Genomic DNA, 23,806 nt, shown 5'->3' on the forward strand with positions numbered 1-23,806 from the left:
CTGCAGAGTCCACCTGCACAGGTGCATGCACACACGCACACGCACACGCACACGCACACACACACACACACACACACACACACACACACACACACACACACACACACACACACACACACACATTCTTCTCACCTTTCTTTGTATTTGATAACAATTCTGAAACAAATCTTCTAAAGTTTCTCCACTTTACTGTGACCTAGGTGACTTAAAGTTTTGCACAGTATTGTTTTAGTGTTATGTTGGAATCAGAAATATATAATTGTAAATATTGATACTGATTTTACCTGTATCATCTTGTCTTGACATTCCTGTATTCAGCTGGCATGTGGCCATGATGGGATTTTGCTGTAACTGCTAATTTACTATAATCACAGTTGTTGTTTTTTACACAATAGTATGAAAATCACAGCATCTAGAATATCATATCTATTTCGGAGTTAAGCACCAGCTACAAAAAGTTTGAATACACATGTACTTCATCTAATTTAAATCTCTCTCTTCCTTGGTTTCAGATCTGTATAAAGGGTAAAGTCCACATATTCAAGTATCTGAGTATTGAGGCGTGTCGCAGTGAGAAGATGCCCGACTCTCTCTACCTGCCTGTCATCGAGCGCCTCAGCCTATCACGGCCCACCGCTGGCAGGTCAGTCACTGCGGTAACGTCACCACCCTACTTCTTTCATATCATCTTCTGCTGCAGTGCATCACTTCGATCCCCCCCAACCCGGATTTTTAAAGACTATTTGTTCTAAAAGTGTTCTGATATCAAAATGTCATTTCACTCAGTACGTAGTTAGGCTTGGGTCAGGCCAGGTTTTCCCAAACTATCTAGGAAGGTCTTCACATAAAAAGGGGGAGGGGTTTGCAATTACATGACCAATCAAAAACATGGACAAGCAAACTGGCAACAGGGCGCCATATTATATATCCTACATGCTGCACCCTCTAACGGACTGCACCATTAATTAATCCCCATCGAGGCTGCACACGTCCTCATAGAGCTGGAGTTACATCCCGTAACCACTACTTTTACAAACGTTAGATCAAACAAGAATATCAGACACATTCGAAGAAGTTAATACAGAATCCAGGCTAAAATTATCTGCAGCTACCAAATGAAGGAAGTTAACAGGGTTTATAATATCACTGCTGTAATTACATTCCATTAATTTAATGTGTTGCTCAGATGTGATCTTATGGCGTGTGTGACCACTTTATTCATATTCGTTAAGCTGCTACCCCGGCATGTGTCAAACGGACCGCGGAGCAAATAAGAAACGGATATAAAAACTTAATTCAAAGCGGTAAATAGGCTTACTGTCATATCTTGTACAAGTACAAGGCTTTAGTACTTCGATCAGTCTGAGTCGTAGGATGACGTATTCCATGAAATGGAACCTTAATCTCTCGTACAAAAGTCGTCAGAGAAAGCCAACGAGGTTTGTCGTTCTCTGAACACTCTGCCCTCCACAGAAGTCTCACTCCACGAGATCTTCTATGAGTGGTGAGAATTGCTCGGTTCGTAGGCGGTGCTTTATTACGTTTATAATACAGGGTTAAAAGTTACCACGGTAACCACAAAACCTGCTTCATAGCCCAGGCCTCTGATTGTCTTCGAGATGTGTGTGTGTGTGTTTGGTTTCTTGCCGCAGTAATGTGCTGCTGCTGGTTACAGGTTCGGCTCAAAAGCTGCACGATGGTCTCCAAAACTGTCCGTACAATTCGTAGCCTGTAAAGATGTCGCTCATTTAACCTAAAAGAAAAGTTGTTTATCTTAGTTTTGTTGACTTGCAAACTCACAAGTCCGCTTCCTACAAATACAAATACAAAGACGCGATCTAATAACTAAACTACCGTTCTGCTGAGCGGTAACATCAGTTGGTGGGTGAAAATAGTCAGAAATGGATCATATTTGTTCTGAACTTGAGATTTTCAGGTTATTTTTTCAACCCTGTTTCCAAAAAAAGCTGGGACACTAAAATGTAAATTAAAAACAGAATGCAATGATTTGCAAATCACATAAACCCATATTCAATTGAAAATAGACCAAAGACAACATATCAAATGTTGAAACAGAAATGAAAAACATATGCTCATTTTGAGTTTGATGGCAGCAACACATCTTTAAAAAAGTTGCAACAGGGTCAACAAAAGACTGGAAAAGTATGTAACGTAAAAAAAGAAACACCTGGTGGAAAATCTAACAACTAATTAGGTTAATTGGCAACAGATCAGGAACATTATTTGGTTTAAAAAGAGCATTCGGAGAGAAAGAGTCTCTCAGCAGTGAAGATGGTGAGAGGTTCACCAACCTAAAAAAAAAAAAATACTGCTATTTTATAGCTTTCTATTATTCTATTATTATCTATTGCTTCCTGCATGCTGCTGTAGCGAAAACAAATTCCCCTCGGGGATTAATAAAGTAACTACCTAACCTAACCTAACCTAACTCTGTGAAAGACTTTCTGGTCAAATAGTGCAACAATCTAAGAATAATGTTCCTCATCATAAAATTGCAAAGACTTTGGGGATTTTATCATCTACAATACTTAATATCATTAAAAGATTTAGAGAATCTGGAGAAATCTCTGTACACAAAGGACAAGCCCAGAAAAAAACATTATTGGTTGTTCTTGATCTCCGGGCCCTCAGGCAGCACTGCATTAAAAACAGACACAATTCTTTAGTGGAAATCATACTCTGGGCTAAGAAACACTTCTGAAAATCATTATCTGTGAACACGGTTCATCGCTGCATCCACAAACGCAGGTTAAAACTCCACCATGCAAAGAAGAAACCAGATATAAACATGATCCAGAAACACTGATGCCTTCTCTGGGCTCGAACATAAGTTAAGTTAAGTGGAAAACTGTCCTGTGATCTGATAAATCAAAATTTTAGATTATTTTTGGAAATCATGGACGCTGCATCCTCGGGGTTAAAGAGGAGAGGGACCATCCAGCACTCGGCTCAAAAGCCGCTATCAGTGATGGTACAGGGATGCTTTAGTTCACATGTCATGGGTAGCTTGTACATATGTGAAGAAACCATTAATGCTGGATGTTATATTCAGGTTTTGGAGCAACATGTGCTGCCATCCAGACAACGTCTCTGTCAGGGAAGATCTTGTTTATTTCAGCAAAAGAGTGTTGAAGCGCATTCTGCACATATTTCAACTGCATGGCTCCGTAGTAGAAGAGTCCGGGTGCTAAGCTGGCAGTGAGAACATTTCACTTCCAAAACTCCAGCAACTGGTCTCCTCAGTTCCCAGACGTTTACAGAGTGTTGTAAAGAGAATAAGTGACGTAAAACAGCGGTAAACATAACCCTGTCCCAACTCTTTTGAGACGTGTTGCTGGCATTAAATTCAAATTAAGCAGATATTTTCATAAAACCAAAAAAAAAGAAATTCAGTTTTGATATTTGATGCGTTGTCTTTGGTCTATTTTGAATTAAATATGGGTTCATGTGATTGTAAATCACTGCATTACATTTTACACAGCGTCCAAACTTTTTTGGGAAAAAGTAGAAATGCTGTCAGAACTTCTCAACTGAAGACCTCCAACATGGCTGCCAGAGCTGCGTTACATCACCTCAAAGCCGTCTATTTTCTTTGGTTTTTAACAACATTTCTCTCAGCGGCGGGATCGACGCTGTCTGCTGGAACAGCTCGGCTGTCTGTGATCTGAGCTTCCTCAGTTTCTCAGAGTGGAGCCAAATCCTCCATTAGTCAGCTGAAAGCGATCCGTCCTGCGGCTCCCCGCTGGGTCACACTAACGCACTGACTGTCTGCCATCGAAGAAGTTCGCTGACACGTCAGGCCAGAATCCAGTCATCGCTGTGTCAGATATTATTTGAGTGACTGATTAAGGAAGACTTGATCAGTGAAGGAAAAAAGACAGTCGCTGGGAACGAAAGAGTGAATCCAGCTGAACGATAAAAACTAAGCGACAGGGGAAAGTAGCCGACAGAAAATGTAGGAGTATAAATGTGGGAACAAAGAAGCAGTTGTTGGAATGATTGTAGAAATGGGAGGAAAGAAAGGAATGAAACAAAGAAAAGAAAAGAAAGAACAAAGGGAAAAGGAGGGAATAATCACATGACCCAACAAAGTAAGAAGGAACAAACAAGTTACACCGCAACGAAGAAATTATAAGTGAAAGAAACAAGAAAAATATGAAAGGAAGTAAAGGAGGGAGGAGAAAAGTAAATGAATAAAGAAAATGGGATGAGGAAATGAACTGGCAATAAAGAAACAATGAAATGGATGAAGATAGAAATGAGAGATGATGGTAGGAAGGTTGTGGAAGCGTTGTTCTCTTTCTTCAGACGAAGCCGTGAACAGATCGCTGCTATTTTTAAAACCCCATTAACGAAACGACCTTAAAAGAAAACCAGCTAAGAGTGAAACACAGCGAGGCACAGTTTACCGTCCACCTGGAGGAAGCAAGAGTGTTTGTCTGCTGTTGCCCCGCCAAAATAAAACAACACAGGACGTTACATTTACTGTCAGGCTCTTAAATGTGTCTTTTTTTTGGCTCTTACATGATGAGTATCATCAGTCGGTGATGGAGGGGTCAGAGGTCACCAGGGGTGTGCACCTGTGATTGGTTTTAACTGCTGTAATCAATGTTACCTGCAGGTGGCCAGTTTACATACATGGTCAGTAATGTATATTTCTATGGCTTTAATTTAATAAAGTCAACAATATAATGCTGCTATGTTCAGCCACCGTTTAAGGATTACTCATCTAAAGTGTTAAAGTCCGATTTCAGTCACAACAGCTTCCTGCAGATGTTTCACAATAAAAGCCTTGTTAAGAAATAAAGAGGAAGACCAGAAGACTTTTGATTTGAAACACAAACAGGAAGTGTTGTGTTTGTATTAATGTGTAACGGGGCAAAAAGAAGCAGATCAGACTGTTACTGCAGTTGATTCACGTCATGAATCAACCGTTACACCATAAATGTCCAGGTGGCAACTTTTGTTGTTATTGGCTCTTTTCCACGACATACACTTTAGAGAAGATGGGATCTTCAAGCACTTGAAAATGTCAATGAATTTCAACCAGATTAATAAAAAGATGAACTTGTTATTTCCTCACTTTGACAAGCACCACACCTATGGATGTCACAGAGAGGAGACCTGAACGTGAGCGTCGTTGTATGTTATGAAGCGACACAGAAACTGTAGAATAAATGATCAAGTGGAGGGGAGGAGAGGGAATATTGTTCACGGGAGGGTAATTTAGCCCGAGAAAATCCCATATGTGCAAATGTGTGAGCAATTACAACACAAATTATTGTTCAGTTGCTTGGAGACTGCCACAAGGCTGCGTTCACACGCCGTCTTAAACTCACCTAAATGTTTTACGTCCTCGTGTGTGACTTTGATCTATTTTTGTAAAACGTTGAGCTGAAAACCTTTTTCAGTTCTTATCTTGTTTTTGTCGGCTGTGCTGTAAAATAATTTCATGTTATTGTTATTATAGTATTGGTAACTCATAATGAGCTCCTGTCAATTTTACTTCTGGGTCTGAAAAATTAGGCCGATGCGGAAGTGCCTTAAGCTGCAGTACCACCGAGTGCCACTAGAGGTCGGCTCCAAAAAACATCCAGCTACATAGACTCCCATTCAAGGAGTCTCATTAAATTAAATTAAATTAAGTTAATTTAATCAAATTAAGTCAATACAATTTTTCCACAAGTTATTTTGGTGTTGTTAGTCAAAGTCGCTCCTTTCTTTTAGTTTTCCGGTGGTCCATCTGAAAATAATCCCGTCATTGATGATGAAATACACGTTAAAAAAAAAAAAAATGTTTTGGGGGCGTGTCTGTTTGATTGACAGGCCTGTGGTGCAGTCAGGTTACAGCTATCGATGGGCGGGACATAGTATCGCCAGGTTTCCAATCAGATTGAGGCATATCCCCCGTTCGCTGCCCAAATATGGTCACGCTCCGAACGAGCAAGATGGCGCCGGCCAAATTCTGAACTCGAGGCTTCATAACGGCCATTCACAAACCAACGGGTGACGTTGGTTGCCGCTTGGGTCCAGGTCATGCTGATGAAGTGGTTGCTAAACTTTTATAAGTCATGGTAAATTTTATTTAAAGATCCAATACTGTATAAAATCCGTTTTCCTTTTTTCTTTCATAAAGCAGGTTTAGCTGCTAAATAAATACTATAACATTTTCAGAACTCAGTACACAGATAAATGCTTGCAGCCCATATGTAGCAGCTGTGCCGTTTAGACTTCCTTAAGTTTGTGATGTCACAAACTGTCCGCCCTCAGCATGGCTTGTCAAACTGTTTACACAGAGGAACACACAGAGCGCTTATTCCATCGCAGAGGTAACGAAGTGTAAGACCGACAGGTTGGCCTGAGTGTACGTCACTCAGACAAGAGTCAACCAATCAGAAGAGAGAGCCAGTGATACCAGTGTGTCTTAAAGACACAGACACAAAGCAGCCTCCATAACCCCAGAGAGAAGCTGAAGAGATTACAGCCCCCCCCCCCCCCCCCCCCCACACACACACACACACACACTGGCCCCGTTCTTCGAGAACTGCTGCATTCATTTCTAATGATATTTCAAAGATAGAAACGTAAGTATAAAATGATCCATCTGCTTCAGCGGGTCAGTTCAGATTCAGCTGACGATCAGGTCTGAGCTGGAGATGCAGATTTACAGAGGAGTGTGAACGCAGCCTTCCTGAGTGTCAGAGAAGGGGGTCAGACTCTCTCTCTTTCACTGTCTCGCTCTGTACTGTAGCCCCCCCCCCCCCCCCCACCACCACCACCACCACCACCACACACACACACACACACACACACACACACACACACACACACACACACACACACACACACGTGCGCCCTCCTCCTGTGTGCGTGTCAGGTGTGTGACCTGTTGTGTGTCTGCAGCGTGGAGGACATGGAGCAGCAGAAGAAGCAGGACAGCGACTCAGGAGTCGGCAGCGACAACGGAGACAAGAGACTGTCTGCTACGGAGGTAACGAGAGTGTGTTGGAGCGTGTGTGCCTTTTGTAGCTTTGTGTCTTTCTGCCTTTCTGTTTTAACCGATGTCATGTAGCTGTTCGTTAATGTGCATATTTGTTTATTACAGACAGAGCGATACGGTCTGATATTTAACGTCCACAGTTTAACCTGCAGAAGATCGTCTTGTTTTCAGATGCGGAGCAGTTCACATTTCTTTTTCTTTTTAAATGTGTCCTCCTTTTCACAAGTTTTTTTTTTTTTCATATGTGGGACACAATTATTTTTACACGGCGTCCTTCTCGTCAGTGGATCCGTCTGAGGGCAGCGACATTAAAGGATTTTTTTTTTTTTTAGCAGTCACTTACTGTTACGCTGTTTCTGCAAAGGAAAACTAAGATATTCTTAAATTCTTTTTCTTTTTTTTTTTAATGATTTCTGAGTTATCTCTGATTCTAAATTTAACATCATTCGATTTTCAGCAGAAACTCTGTTCCTTTTATCAACAGAACTGTAAGTTTGTTAAACAGCATGTTGTATTTAGAGCAGGTCATTCTGCAGAGCAATAATTGTATTATTATAAATTAAACCGCAGCTGCAGACAAAATAATGTTGAGTTTTAAGTCTGATACTTCAAAGTTTGAAAATAAAATCTGCTTATTGGCTGATATTTAATGTTCTAATAACCACATGAAATTAGACCTGTAAACAATCCTTTCAGTCATTTTTATGCAAAACTACTTAGTAATTAAATGATATCAGCTTGATATATGTGAGGATTTGATCATTTTATTTGACATATGTGAAATTTAATATCCCCTGGATTAGGACTGCTCAAAAGTGTCAATTTAATAAACATTTCTGCGCTGAAGTACATTATAACTGTTCTTATTTTCTGCCATTTTATTGATCAAATGATTGATCAAGAAAATAATATGCAGGTTTTTCCATAATATAAATAATCTTTAGTAGCGCTCTTATCTAAGTGGACTGTTTTTGGACACAGTTTTGGATTCAGTTGAGAACAAAGTTGTTGTTTGTTGTTTGTTGTAGCCATCAGATGAAGACAGTCTGAGTCTTAACGTGCCAATGAGCCACATCACAGAGGAGGAAGGAATCAGCAAAGACGACTCCAGCGAACACATCAGCTCCCTGACAGGTACACACACACACACACACACACACACACACACACACACACACACACCTCTGTGGATATCCTGCCGATGCTGTGGACACAGCGAACTGTCCCACTGTGTCCACACAGACGCTTCAGAGCTCCATCTGTCACAGGTTGCGTTCAGGAGCAGTATTGAGGTGTCGGTCATCTGTGCTGCGGAAGCGCTCGGAGCCAAATACACGTACACACCAGATAACCGAGTAAAACAAAGTAAAATAGACCTGAAGTGCAAAAAAGACTTATTACAGCAGAGACACAACGGACGGAGTGTTACGGCCCCGTTAAGGGAAACATTGAGAGAAGGAAGAATTTATTTTTATTTTGCATTTCCAGAATAAAGTCAAACTTTCAGTTTTGGTTCCAGGCATACAACACTTCAACTTCATTGTACGCATTTCAACTTGATTTTTAACATTTCCACTTTGCTCTTCTTTTCTCCCTGGAACCAAACTATCCTGATCCTGATAGCTTCAGCTTAAGAAACAGCAGCGTAGAAACAGACCTTTTTTGCAGCTTTGCTTTCTAACATGTGTGTGTGTGTGTGTGTGTGTGTGTGTGTGTGTGTGTGTGTTAAGAGTATCTGGGCTGTCAAGCTCTATTAAAAAACAGCAGCAGCTCCCCAGACACACAGTTTAAATAGACTTCAATCAGCCTTAATTAGGTTAGAGCTGAATGAGGGTCACATTAACTGAGCTGAGTGGAAAGAGAGCTGTTTAGGTTAGTTTGATCTCCTAACAATCTCTTAACTGTGTTTCACCAAAATACATACATCCTTCAATCTGACACCATTTTTTCTATTGAATCCTCTTTACTGTTAAAACATACAACACGTGTTCCTGCCGTCGGTACGCTCTCATAGTTCTCTGACATGTTGGTACTCTTACTTGACAGAGCGCTGCGGTCTCAAATCGCACGCCGCCGTTCTGCGGAACATTTGAATGCATCGCCTGCCAACATATGAGCTGATTTGAATTATTTTACCCAGAAATTAACACGTTTAAAACACGCACACTAAACACACCGATGCCGTCCAACAGCAGTTTGAAAATGCTGTGTGTCGGTTTTCCCTCCTTTTTCTGCTTCGTAACCAAGACGGCGGCGGTCGAGTGTGAAAAGTGTCCGTCGCAAAAAGGTTGTGAACGTTCCGAGTGCACTTGTAGCACACTGCATGTTTCCGTACTCGACAGTGTGAACGCACCGATGCACTTAGTGCGAATAGTACGTGTTAGTACGTAGGTACGCCATTTGGAACACAGTAATACGGAACCTCTGGCTGCATTCAGTTCACATCGAGGAACTTAAGAGACTTTTCTTCTCCAGCAGTCTGAAACATCAGCGGATCAGTTCTTCTGCACAGCGCTGAGATCAGCTGGTTTTCACTGGAAGTACATTTCCAGTGAAGTTCCCTGTTTCAGTGCACTGGTGTCAGTGCGGACATCAACCTGTCAAATATCCTGCCGTCATCGCAGATCTTTGTTACAAGTGTGGGAAGTGTTATAAAACTACATTTGAGGGATAACTGAGATAAATGTGAGTGGACGGACAGACAGATGGACGGACAGACAGACGGACGGATGGACGAATGTATTTACTTTGTGCTGTCGGTATCGATATCGGCCCAAAAACGTCCGTATCGATCTGGCTCTCTACAAGTTGCGGAATTGTTTGCAGAAAATAGTTTTTTTACACGAACGCTGCTTTAAATGTTCCACTGAGGACGTTCTTGAGGACAGTTTGTGGACCGTAAATGTCACAAACACACCGATTATGCATCATTAACAAAATAATAACTAGGGAGTGATTTTGGACAAAGCTGAAGACTCCAACACGTCGGTTCAAGCCAATTTAACGTTTCCTCCTTTTCAGCCGACCCAAACTCCGACTCGGTCCGCCTGATCGAGGAGAGTCCTACGGAGGCCCTGAAGGACCAGTTCAGCTACAGAGACTCTGCGCTCAGCACTCGCTTCATCAACTACATCAAGGCAAGATCTCCCGTTGCAGTTCTCCTCTGAGTGCTTCGCTCGGGGATGATCAAAGATTGATGCACTAAATGCTTCACTTCATGAATAATGCCCCTCTCTGATTGCAGTTATATAAAACTGTTATGTTATTCCAGCGTCAGTCGGTCTCCAGGAGTCGGAGGTTATTTTTTTAAATGGCGCCTAAATTGTCACTTTATGTTTGTTCATGTGAGTTTAATTTACGTTTAGACTTCAGTTTAGTCAGTTGATTTGTCTTGAACCGCCTCAGCAGCTGCACTGTAAAACAGACACGTCTTTAGGATTTGGGTTCATGCACATGTTTTGCTTCTTTTAACTTCTTTCAAGCTACAATCAAATTTTATTTCATAATTTTACAATTTCTCTCTGCACGAGCGCTTTTGGGCCTATTTCCTCCTGATTTGATTTTGTCCCTTTAATGCTGAATAACTTCTCACGGAAACATCACAGACCCATGCTCAGTGGTTTAGATAGAAGAAGACACTTGTACCAGTAGATATAAAAACAAATTACTGAATTGGATCATCTCCATTAAAAACAACAACAAAAAACATATCATAAATATGACTCATAAAACGGCAATCTGCAGTGTGCTTGAGTTGAACCATCATAATATTCCTCAGACGGCTGAAATGAACACATTTACAAGAATGAAATCACAAACTGAGAGGATTCAAATTCTGAATAGAACATGGAGGAGTGGAGCGACTGTTTGTTTGGGTGACGTCGCAACAATTTACAGCTGCTCATATCATCTGATTTGCCAAACTTCTAATTTCATATATCGGTAGCTTACAAATTGATAATCATTTTGAGACCTAAATTTGTATGGAAGCAGTCTATTGTTTTTGTTTTTTAATGAACAACTCTTCTCCTGTAAACAAACGGTAGATGCAGGCGTCCACACACCAGGGGGCGCTGCAGAGAGGGATGAAGTTAGACTGATGAGCCTGGATGTCGAAGTTCGTCCCTCATCACAGCTTCTGCTGCATCACTAACAGACACAGTTTACATGAACGCAGGTCACAGAACAGACTTCAACACGGACCGGCTTTGACCAGGGGAATTTTTACCTGAATCCAATGCATGCTGGGAAGTTATTTTGAAGCCAATTATTATTGATGCTTCTAAATAACTTAATTTAATGAGTTAAGGACATAAATTGGTCAGATTAATTTATGAGATCAAGTGACATTTTGAGTTGATAAGAAGTTGGAAGCTGACAGTGTGAAGGAGAAAGTAAAGATTAGTTTTCCTGCGTTCCCTAAATCAAGAACTCGCGTTAACAGAACTTCGTCGGTCCGTCATCAATCGCGTATTAACATTGAAAGTGATCAGGATACATTGACTTTCATTGGGATCATTTAAACACTTCCCCTGGAAGTCGCTTCGAGGTTCAAATCATGTGACTCCTCACTGACAGGATGTGTTTGTTCATTAAAGACGGTGATGTTTACACTGAGAGAAACCCGGCTGTTTAGCGTCACCATTTCCTCCTTTGATAACTGAATCATTTTAATGCAAATCAAATTAAGCCCAACTCTCTCCATCATGAGTTCAGGTCTGCCCGCGTGTTATTGAAGTTTTCACAGTGTAGAGAGACGCTCCTGTTACAGACGGTTACATCACACACTGAGCCTGTGTGTCACCGTGGAGACACAGCTGTGACCCAATAATGACGCAACACAAAACAAAGAGCTGAAGAGTCTGATGATGTTGATTTGTTCACCGGTTCTTCGGAAATGCACATCATTGATTCCTAAATCCACCCGGATCATCTGAACATCATCAAACATGTGAGGAGCAGTCATGAGGTCGACACTCTAATCTGAAGTGAACGTTTGCTAAAACTTCCACCTGCCGTGTTTGAAGCTGTTTTTGTTGTGCAGTGGACTCCAAATGTTACATCTCTCTCTAATTAAGCTCGGAGAAATCTTTTAGTTGGATTTTATACGGAATCCTTTTCTGATCCGTCATGGACCAATTGAATCGGATTCAAAGACAGTCAGACATGAATCCTATATTGTTTTTATGATAATTATACAATAATAATAAGACGTGTTTATACTCTATATGTGTGAAGTCCATATTCGGGGGTGCTCCGTGCTTGTTGGACTGTGACACAGTGGATTTATTGCTGTGAATTTAATAGCAACTCTTTGCAGACAGTTCAGCCTGTTGTTTCCGTCCATTTCAGCATCTGGAAGAGACGAATAAAGAGGAACAGATAAACAGTTTTTTTTATTGTACAGAGGGGATGGTGGTGACATCTCTGACTTTTGGCCAAAGGCCGAGTGAGCGTGTGTGGACCACGTGACCGCCGCAGCTGTTGCTGATGTGTGTTTGTGTGTTCAGGGTCGGACGGCGGCAGACTTCGACGAGCCCCTCAGGATAGAAGAAGACTCGCACTGGCCAACGGAGCAAACGTGAGTTGTAACTTCTGGACGTTTTCTCTTGTTCACCTTTACTCCACTACAACTGTTTTACTTTTCACTCCATCCCACAGCAAGAGTTACTTTTCAAACTAAGATTTACATTAAAAAGTAAATCATGTTGCTAAGATTTTTAAAAAGAGCGGTCATCATGTTTACATGCAGTGTTTAGTTTGGACCTTTATAAAATGCCTTTAAATGACCTCTGATGTTCACATGGCGCTGAATGTTAGAAGCTTTTTTAATAACTGCAACTTCTAATTTTACATATTTGTTTATTGTAGGTTTCTAATCTTTTCTGAACTGCATTTATATGAAACATTTTATAACTTTGATCATTGAACTTGTTTCACCAGAGATAGTGACATCACAGTCTTTCTCCATCCACCACACCTGTCGATAAACCTTTTTTCTGATCTCATTTTTCGCATTACATTCTGTGCTTAATTTGAAATAATTCAAAAATAAATATGAAATGTATCTTTTATTGCGTCGACACTGATTTTCATGTTTGTATAGTTCATTGATGGAAGTTTATAATATTCAGACAGTCGCTCATTCGATTTAAAAAAAATATGCTTAAACTGTCATTTCTGTGGGACATTTACAGTACGCAGCTCATCACTTATGTCTTTGTGGTCACAGGTCAAAGGTTAAAGGGGGCACAGAGCTCCACATTGACATGATTAACCAACTGAAAGAGGCTGTGGAGCTGCTGCAGGACCCGAGCAGGTGAGAAACCCAAACCCAGCACCTTCAGCAGCATAATAACAGGGACAGCATGATATTTCACTCTGCTGACACACACATTCATTTCAGCCATACAACGAGAGAAATGCAGCCTCATAAAATAGGTTGATGTTCAAAATAAATTACCCTGAGATCCTGGTTCTCTTTTGAATATAAAATGAAGCTGTAACAAAGTTGAACTGTGAACCAGATTTGAAGATAATCCTTCTGCATCATATACAAACAGGACTGTAAACAAAAAAAACTATATTTTCACGATGTCGTCTGTTTTTGTGCATCAGAGTGAACACAGAGCATGACGATCTGTCCGGAGTCCATCTCTACCCGGTGGAGATCGTCACAGTGGACGAGTCCCTCAAGTAAGAGTCCATGTACTTCTGCTTTATTATTTGTTACCTGACTTTATTCCATCTAAAATATAGTTCTGGCCTGACAAAGAGGGCAAAAACCAAATCCCCGTTTCCAACATCGGCTCCTGGAGGGAAAAACACTTTAAAACACGTATTGCTCTCGACTTCACTGAGACGGCATCAATCCAAGGTGAACAGGGAGATTTCTCTTGAGTGCTCGACGGATTTTCTTCCTGTTTTATTTGTGCAGCGAAGAAGCCGGAGACTGTATGAACTCATTTTTAGGCGTCCTGAATTTATGACAACAAAACACATAACAGGAGGATTCCTGCATGTTGAACTGGGCCGACCAAACACTTATTGCTGACTGACGAATTGAACATACTCGCTAGCTTAGCAGCAGTAAGGCTACAGCCTACCCATGATGCAACAGTCTCTGTAGCAGACCGGGTATACCGGTTTTCTCTGCTCAAAAATAATGAGAGGCTTCAGAACTTCAAACATATTTCTCATCAGTCATTATTCTCAGTCAGTGCTCATGTTTTATAAAACTAAAGGTAGTCATAGCAACAGTACTGACACTACGCACTCTATTACCAGTTAACTGGCAAAACATTTCTTACCTCTAAAAACTGAGGTGTGCTTTTTTTTTTTACGGCAATTTTGCTGTTTTAATAAGTTTGACTTGTGGTTTTGGTGCTTTAGCTGCAAATGGCTGCATGTAGTGTTATAATGAATGTGTCACTGCAGTGGATCTGAACTTTTTTCTTCCTTTATTTTATTCTCTGTCTCCTCAGTGGGCAGGACAGTGATGACGGCGCCACAACACCAAAGGTACAGTGTTCAGAACCTTTGCACTTGTCTTACTTTGAGTGAAGCCACAAACAGACAGCTGTCGTCAGCACACATGATAATTAATGACAAACTGAAAAACAGCAATTACAGTGTTTTTAAACTTCAGTCACAGATGATGCTTCTTATCTGAAGAGACCTTTAGTTTGGTGGAAAGTTCTGTTTATAGATGTACAGAAAAATGACAGAAAAGTGCTTTGATGTGACAGCAAAGCTATTCTAAGATTGTGTGTCTTATATTAATTTTATCTTTTGCGCTCATAATAATAATAATTTAATCAAACTGACAAATGGCTGTCGGGGTTTAACAGAGGCCAGACAGATCCTCCCACTTCACATTCTCTTTTACAAAACAACATCTGCAGTCATTACTGTCATCATCACCGCTGGAGGCGCTGAAGGGACATTTTGAAGTCCTGCACACAGTCGCTTCTATTGGAAATATGCATCTCTGCAGACGGGAGCCGGCTTCAAGTAGGACAGGCTAGTAGCAGCTGTTGTTCCCAAGATGATGAATCAGTTACAGAGAAACTGTTTGTACCTTCAGTACTTTGTTAACAATGTTTAAAGAACGGAAGTGAAACCCGAACTTCCAGGTTCTGTTCTAGAATGAAGGAAACCTCATCAGGATCCCACAGACAGTTCATGAGTAACTACACATCCAGTTACAACAGATCCTTTCTCAACACTGTGTTGTAACCACAGACTGTGTATAAAACTGGACGTAGCTTCCAGGTCCGAAAGGTGATGCGGAAGTGCCATGAAGTGCAATACAAGGGAGGAACACCAGGGGTGGGGCGCCAAGAAGGCTCTGGCTCCATAGACGCCCATTCAACTTCTCCCATGAAATACAAAGCGTATGTTTGATTGACAGGCCTGTGGTGCAGTCAGGTTTTCGCTGTAGGTGGGCGGGCATAATGGCCTCTGGTTCCCAACCAGATGGAGTCAGATCTTCTTGTCAGAAGTTCTTGGGCTCTGGATCTCATAACTCTGAGATTTATTTTAATTATGAGACAGTAAGTGAGGCTTCCAAGTGATTTTTCATTATTGCACTGCACTTTAGGACAAAGTCGTTCCTCTGAATCCTGCTTATTTCAAGCCCCGCCCACTTGGAGGTGCTTCCAGTCTGCAGAGATCCCCCAGTGCAGAGGCTCAATAGTTCCTTCTTGATCACTACGCTCACCTGGTAGAGTCGCAGTGGTCCCAAAGTGTTTGGTGTTTGTCCGTAGAGATGTAAAGTAGAGCCTGTAAGTGTGTGACTGACAGAAAGTGCGTCGAGCCTAAACGTGTGATGCGTTCCGTAGCAGCACTTGGAGGAAGGTGGCTATGAGTTCCAGAAGAAGAGACAGATGATTCTAGAGAAGGCCAGGTTTGAGGCCCAGCTTGCATGCCGGGAGTATGAGTGGCATATGTCAATCCAGGTAACCATAGCAACCAGACCACTGGATGCAGGCTCTGTGCCGCCCCTCGCAGGCAGCTGTCCTCAGTCGTGCTTCCTCGTGAAACCGACAGTCGTGTCCATGTGTGTGCGTGCGTGCGTGTGTGTGTGTGTGTGTGTGTGTGCGTGTGTGTGTGTGTGTGTGTGTGTGCGTGTGTGTCCGTGTGTGTGTGTGTGTCCGTGTGTGTGTGTGTGTCCGTGTGTGTGTGTGTGTCCGTGTGTGTGTGTGTGTGTGTGTGTGTGTGTCTGCCGTGTTCTTCCTGTCACTCAGCCAGCGATCCACACTGAGCTCATCACGCGTGTCCCGTTTTCATGTGGCAGCGACTCACATGTGAGCAGAGGGGAGGCGGACATGTGTGTTTATCGCTGTACGTCAGTCTGAATCTTTCACCAGTCACTCTGCGATCCTCAGAAACAAGAGTTTTTATGAAGTTCACAGAAAACCTTGTTCGTGGCTGGTGAACCGATTCATCTGCAGAAGGGGCCGATGTGTCATTTGGGGTCTTTGTTTCCTGTTTGTTTTTTAATCAACACTGTCAGAGAGTTTTTTTAAGAAATGTCTTTAAGAAAGACATTTATTCCATTAAAGGAATAGTTCAACAGTTTGGAAAATGGTCAGAGTTTGTGCTTCCCTCTTATATACAAAGTGTTGTGTTTTTGTTGTTGTTGTTTATGTTTGTGCACAGATTGAACAAAAACAATTCACAGAAGTGATCATTTGAGCTGATCATTGAAGTTTTAACTCGGGTATTAAACCAAATAGCTGTCGCCTCGATGTACAATTTGACTCGTCAGTTCCCTGAATCTCCACAACAGAGGTGGAGAGTGCAAAGTCAGCACGACCCACAGAGACACATTAACGGTCTCCTCCAGATGTGTTTTTGCTAATCTGATATTATTCTGCGTACATTGAAGACCTGCACTGTGGTGGAAAAGGGGGACGATCAGCGGGATTCCCCTGCAGGGTCATTTTTAATTAACCTCACGGTCTTTGCAAAAAAAATCTATACCACTTAATTTGTGTTAACTTTCCCTCCTCTGGAGTGTGAAATTGTCCTAAAGAGTGCTGACACAGGTCTTTCTCTGGCAACTGGTCGAACGGCAGCTAAAAACACATGCGGGGGGGGGGCTCTTTGTCTCTGAGCCAGTTTGGAGGTCAACTCTAGTTTGATCTTGTGTTAAAATGTGCTGCTGCATCACAGCAGCGTGTGTGTGTGTGTTTCTGTGTACTTTACATTTCTGTGGAGTCATTGTGTGTCTGAGAGAGAAACTCCTGCAGCTGTTCAGGGAAATGACTAAAAACCAGACTACTTACAGTCTTCTGTGTGCTTCTGTTGCCGCAGCGACACGACAGATCTCCGGCCGGGGGACATCCGTCCTTCTCCAGCCCGGCGTTCGGTCTGAAGCCCCGATCAGGTGAGTTGGCTGAGAGGGTGGGTCGGTTACCGGGACAACCAGATGTACAGGTGAACGGTGTATTTTGAGCACTGTACAGAACTGCGTTCCTCTCCTCAGGCCTATGTGCTTTACCTCATACGCCCGGTTGCTCCAAAGTGATGCAACAACACACGGTTTCATGAGTGTGTGATTGCGGGGAGGGCTCGGCCTGTCCAAATGACCTGACCTCTAAAAATCTATGATTTTAGGGTGAAAACTGTCAGTCTTTGAACTGTACTGTATGAAGGTAGTTTTGTGTCTTCAGTATAAAAGACCATTTTGAGTGCAAATTTCTCGCATTTCATTCACAACTAATCCGCTGAAGGATCGACCTGCATTTAGAGCACGACATGTCAACAAAGTGAAAACGTGCCGCTAATTTAAAAGTGTTTCAATAGAAAAGAACAATATAGTGTCAAGTGACCCCAGTGAAGCTCAACACACGGTCACCTGTTATTGTTCATGTAAAAGAAGCTTATTCAGCTGGTTCGGGTGGAGATCAGCTATGTGAATAAATGTTCCTTAACAAGTAGCTCTGTGAGGAACAAAAGGTTTGAGACCTCTGGTCATATTATGGATCCAAGTCAAACCCACCAATAGAAACTCTTGTCTCATACATCAGCGTAGGCCCCGCCCACTATCCTGAAGAGGTCTGATTCAGGATCAATAAAGAGCCAAATGAACAAGTCTGAAACCAGAACCAAAACAACAATCATTTGTTTATTCTCACAAACTTCATTTTTTTATTTCAGTGCGAGAAATTTGTTCTCAGAAATGTTTTTTTTGCTGCTGAATAAAAAAACGACACTAACTTCATCAGTTTGTAGCTTTTCGAGTCAAATTCAACCAAGAACGTTCTTAAAGTCAGTAGAAGGCATGTCGGTGACATAATACTGAGTTATATGGACTTTAAAGACCCTGTAAATATGTCCTATGAAGCGGGTGGATGAAAAGACAGATTCCCTCTTTGGTGACTCTCATATTCTGCATTTCCAAATCGACGTAGAAATTCCCCAAATGTGTTTTTTTCTTGATAACATCATGTTGAGAGAAGAAAAAGGGAGCTGAGCTGTGAATGCTGCGTGCAGATAGTGAACGGTTCAACGTGTGCTCGCTCCGGTCATCTCGCATCTTCACACGGCCAGCGTCCGGGTGGATTTAATGGCTATTCGCTATTAGCTCGGTCATTAGCTTCAAATAAAAGGATGCAGCAGTCGTGTTGAACGCAGCTCGGCGGTCACCGTAGCAACCGTCAGCCCCGTGCTTTTTATTTTTTTATTTTAGACCTGTCAACCATCCAGCTTTGTGTGAAGTGTGGCTAACTGCTAGTGGAGCTAACACGATGCTAACAGCATGTCAAAGTGATCTGTGATGTGAAAAGCCACTAATCTTTTGTTTTTGTTTGTTTTGTGTTCTGTGTCGTCATCTCATCGTCTTGCTCCGTTTCACATCTTCCTTCTCTGATTTCCTTGTTTGTTTGTTTCTTTCATTTCTCCTGCATGACCTTCGATGTTCAACCACATCTGAACTGACCTGAATCAATACCTGCTGCATTGATTCTCTGCCTCTCGATATCTCGGGTACCTCCTCCTGGTGATTTTGGTGTTTTTCGGGGTGTGTTTTCGTGGAATGAACTTTGCCTTGCTGTACTTGGTTGACTTTGGTGCCCCCCAACCACCCGCCTCCACCTCCACCACCATCACCACCTCCCTGCACCACACACACGGCCCCGCCTTCACTTCCCACGTCTCTGACCACTTCCCACTTCCTGGTTGGTTGTAGCCCCGCCCTCACTGCCTTGCTCGCCCCCTCCTTCCTGTCTCGACCCCTCCCTCCTCCAACAGGCCTCGCCCTCCCGTAGAGATACGCCTCGTAGCCACGACGACGGAGGCATGAACAGCCGCGGTAGGTCGCACCTTTTTTCCGCTAACCCGGCTCGATCTCACATGTGGACTGAACTCTGCTGACAGACTCTTTAAACGGCTCGTTTTGCCTTCAAAATAAAAGACAGTCTGGCAGTTTTACTCTCTGACTTCATGGGCTCTTGTCTCGGCCTCAGAACCTGTTGACATGTAAAATTAGATTTCTTCTAGACTTAAATATTATCTCTGTCCTGCTGTTTTTCTTTTCTGTGGTTGCTTCATCAGTCCACAACTCATTTACCAATATTTTGCTTATTAGTTTGAAAAATGACCGAAACAATAATCAGTAATCACAGTCGTTGCCAAGTGATTAGCTTTGCTTTTCTTTTTCTCATTTTTATGATGGCGGATTTTTATTATGAACATTTGGTTCATCCAATTATAGGTCATTACATTTCTATCATGAAGAATTATTGTTACAGCAGGAAATGTGACAAATGTTGCTTGATGGTTTCCCATTTTCCTTTCCTTGATGACACCACTTTAAAATGACATTTTATATGGAATTAAAACATCTTCATTTCAGTTCAGTGAAGCCTGTAAAAAGTCCGTCACACCAGACTCGTATGGCATTTCCTCAGTCGAACCAGTTAAAGCAGCCAGTTAAAGGAAGAATCTGCCATTTTTCTTCGCTTTCTTGCTGAAGTTGGATGAGAAGATCCACGTGATGTATGTTTTAATGCTAAATAAGCTAAAGGTGGCTCTGTCCCACGGGAACATGAGTATGATACCAGAACCTCTGATCAACATGTTATATCTTCCATATTCAATCAGTCTTAAACCCAAGGTGTAAAAACATCCCGTTCCAGTTGATGGCTGGTTCGGTGTCAGATGGGTTCAGGAGGAATGAGAGGATGTCAAAGGGAGCTCAGTGTTGATTTCTTATTTTTAGGAAGTTTGGTGTCTGACTGTGACTCACGAGCTCCTCCTGCTGGTGTGAACAGTAACTTCATTTCATCAGTAGTTCACTGACAGCTTTCTTCTTACTTCTGTCCTCCACTGCCACTGTGTGTGTGTGTGTGTGTGTGTGTGTGTGTGTGTGTGTGTGTGGTGTGTGGTGTGTGTGGCAGCAGACTGATCAAAGAGCAGTTTCACCGCACTCCGCTTTCATCTCCAGCTGTTCACGTGTGTGTTGGCTGCAGACGAGCAGACATGCGGTAAAAGTTAGGCATACGTGTGTGTGTGTGTGTGTGTGTGTGTGTGTGTGTGTGTGTGTGTGTGTGTGTGTGTGTGTTATTACAGTGTGATCTCACACAGACACACACACGTGGGTAAAGGTTCTGAAAAGGAGTAAATACAGAGTTTGTACAAGTTCTGAAAGTCCTGAGTCTGACATTTACATTTTGTGGCATAAAAACACCGTGTGAGCTGTTAGAGGTTTGAAACAGAAACGTATCAGTGACTGAGGGGAAAATGTTGGTATGACAACAAAGTAAAATCTGCTGCTGTGTTCTGTTAACTGAAGGGATTTTAATGCAAGTGATTCTGTGTGTGGTTACAATTTTCCAAAGCCGCTTTGTAGGCAGCTAGAAGGACTTCAGCATGTCATTAGATTCAAGTTTACACTGAAGGAAAAGACCGAAGACTTTAAAAAGATATGACCATCCATTTATGCAAAATGCGTTAGTCCATAGTCCACAAATGTGGAGCAGGATGGAGGTCAGGTGACTGTGAAGGAAAGTCCATGACAGTCAGCACTCCTCGGTCTTCTTTGTTTTCTGTAGACCTTCAATGATTTGAGGTGAGTCTGGACTCATCCTGCTGCAGGATGAATTATTCTCCATGAAGAAGATGGAGTTGTTTATTGGGTTCAGGGTGGAGTCGATTCACTGCAGGTGTCCAACTCCAGGGGAGCAAATTTAATATTCCTCCATGTTTCAGTGGGTTTGATCCACTGATTTTATTCTCTCTCCTGTTTTTCTGCTTCCATCCATCCTTCTGTTACTGACATAAATCTGGACCAGCCATGATTTCATGACAGGAAATTCTCTCTTTGTTCAGAATAACAATCTGATCTGTGACACTTTCACTGACTTCTGATGCCATGTTTCCCACCATCATAAAGCTGCTTAGTCAGCAATGTTCAGCTGAGAAAAAAAACTTGAGGCACAGGAATATTTCTAACAGGTGATGAACCGCTGCAGGTTGATTTATGTGATCGAGCCTCTGATAAGTCGATCATCATCTGATCTCCGCTTCCATGGAAGGACACGCCTTCAGGAAATCTGACCCCACCCACCATAATGGCTGAAAATCACGATGAACTGTGTTCTGACGTTTGTTCTCACTTCTGTTGTCGTAGTTCTCGTTGTCATCACATGTCAGACCTCCAGACAGCAGCGCTCTGAGACAGCACAGGCCATATTAGGAAAGTCTGATGTGTCTCCAATCGTGTGTGTGTGTGTGTGTGTGTGTGTGTGTGTGTGTGTGTGTGTGTGTGAGACATCTGCACCGTGAATGAGTCTGGGTTTTGTCTGTGTGTGTGTCTATTTTTAGTTCCAATATATTGAGAGTTAGATGATGGTCCCCAAAGGAGTACCCTACTTCTACTGGAACGGAGTCCAAGACTAGATGGATCACAGCTGTGTGTGTGTGTGTGTGTGTGTGTGTGTGTGTGTGTGTGTGTGTGTGTGTGTGTGTGTGTGTGTGTGTGTGTGTGTCAGGTGGTCCATAAAAGGCTGTGATGTGTTTCAGCGACTCTGAGCTGTTAAACTGTTCACACACTCTCTGTAATAACTTCTGAATGTTAACAAACCTTCAGGGACTTGTTCACTTCACATTCTCACCACTTTCAATCTGTTAGGACTCTTTAAATCTGCTTCATTTTCATTTGACTGTTTGAACTTTGAAATATGAAATTGGCTGACCTAATCCCCCTCCCCTCCTCCTTGTTTTATTCTCGCCCCATTTCCTGTTTTCCTCCTACTTGCGGTAACTATCGTTGCGCAATGAAACTCCAGCCAAACGTCCTGATTGGTTCTTTCAGCCTGCGAATAGTGTCTCAAAGCTGGAACAAGCTTTGATGGAGTGATGAGGAAGTCGTAGATCAAAGCCCATCGATGGAGCAGCTGTGTGTTGTAGCTCAGTGTCTTCATGATAAAACCCATCCTGAACTTTTCATTCCGGTGATGCGGGTTATTGTTCAGAACCTTTCTGGTGTGTTCAGCTTCCCAGAGCTGTACATTTATTTTTACCTTCGGCCCCCTCGGTTATGTGACACGCACAGTAAATAGTTCTCCTCGTGAATCAGCACATCCGTCTGTCTCTGCTCCTCCTGAGATCATCTCACCTTTGCAGCGCTAAGAATATTTTGGTTGTGCAGCGTTTTACAGAAAACACTCTCCTTTCTACATGAATGGCTCCTGTGTCTGTCTGTCTGTCTGTCTGTCTGTCTGTCTGTCTGTGTGTGTGTGTGTGTGTGTGTGTGTGTGTGTGTGTGTGTGTGTGTGTGTGTGTGTGTGTGTGAGAGAGAGATACAATCATGACTAATGGGTGTAATGGGCCCAGGCCTCAGGGAATGACATCACACTCCCATCATCACCGCTCCTGACCTCATTAGCAGCTAGTCATCAACCTGTGAGTGTGACTGACTGAGTGTGTGTGTGTGTGTGTGTGTGTGTGTGTGTGTGTGTGTGTGTGTGTGTGTGTGTGTGTGTGTGTGTGTTTTTATAATGGGATTACTTATTGCATATTTGTGTGTTCGGCTGCTCTACAATCCTTCAGAGGAGTGTATGAAGGTCAAAACAGCCACCGCAGTGATGCCTTGAATCCTAAATCCTGAAGAGGAAGGAGATGGACAAAAAAAATAATCTTCAAACCATTAATAATAAATTATACATTGCACACTTTAAACTATAGAAACGAACTGTGAATATTTGGGGAAATATATGTTTGACAAGACGGACGTAAAAAGTAAAGCGGCCAGCAGGTTGCTGAGAGGAGACTGAACCTGGGACCTGGAAGCATTTTGCTGTGTCTGCAGATTGTTACTGAAACTCAGATCTTACAGATCTCAGAATAGAAACAAACACTGTGAGAAAGTTTCCGACTCTCACACACAAAATGCACATGCAGTTCATTTTCAGCCACAGCGGCTGTGTGATCAGAGATGTTATCATCCACACCGTGCACAGAGAGGTGGGTTCAGACTGCTGAGGTGGAACGAGCTGATGAAGAAGGAGACTACAATGGAAGATGGTGATGTAGATTGTGATGAGATAGTCCAACTTTATTATTATTAAAGAAAAAGATACGGTTACTTGCTTATCGTCAGCAATTGTAGAAAAACTTGAATCAGACCAAACGGTTATTTTCCGTGCTGCGTCCCAATCTCATTCCACATACTAAGAGCTCAGTGAGTCCTGCAGTATTCAGCTTCCACTCAGGTTGGTGCACGAGTAGTGTTTCATCCATTATTCACCGCGATCATTAATATTCACAGTCAAATGT

The 23,806-nt window shown here is 42.4% G+C and overlaps 1 protein-coding gene across 7 annotated transcripts in view; it reads left to right on the forward strand.

Moving 5' to 3' along the window:
- The window catches only part of lrch1 (leucine-rich repeats and calponin homology (CH) domain containing 1), an 89,133-nt gene that overhangs the window by 44,726 nt on the left and 20,601 nt on the right, over window positions 1–23,806 (forward strand). For 2 of the 7 annotated variants that reach the window (XM_069155151.1, XM_069155147.1), the window contains exons 5-16: window positions 1–21; window positions 513–643; window positions 6,925–7,012; window positions 8,050–8,155; window positions 10,043–10,158; window positions 12,532–12,602; window positions 13,254–13,340; window positions 13,640–13,717; window positions 14,506–14,542; window positions 15,865–15,981; window positions 17,342–17,414; window positions 19,218–19,340. The exon at window positions 1–21 is cut by the window's left edge and continues 116 nt beyond it. In XM_069155151.1, the coding sequence (XP_069011252.1) occupies window positions 1–21; window positions 513–643; window positions 6,925–7,012; window positions 8,050–8,155; window positions 10,043–10,158; window positions 12,532–12,602; window positions 13,254–13,340; window positions 13,640–13,717; window positions 14,506–14,542; window positions 15,865–15,981; window positions 17,342–17,414; window positions 19,218–19,340 (1,048 nt within the window). The remainder of the gene's footprint in view (window positions 22–512; window positions 644–6,924; window positions 7,013–8,049; window positions 8,156–10,042; window positions 10,159–12,531; window positions 12,603–13,253; window positions 13,341–13,639; window positions 13,718–14,505; window positions 14,543–15,864; window positions 15,982–17,341; window positions 17,415–19,217; window positions 19,341–23,806) is intronic. The other 5 variants (XM_069155153.1, XM_069155150.1, XM_069155148.1 and 2 more) reach the window with 4 other exon arrangements.

Source organism: Embiotoca jacksoni, unplaced genomic scaffold, assembly GCF_022577435.1.
Source record: "Embiotoca jacksoni isolate LCO1_2020_lvr unplaced genomic scaffold, fEmbJac1.0.p SCAF_2, whole genome shotgun sequence".
NCBI classification, from domain to species: domain Eukaryota; kingdom Metazoa; phylum Chordata; class Actinopteri; family Embiotocidae; genus Embiotoca; species Embiotoca jacksoni.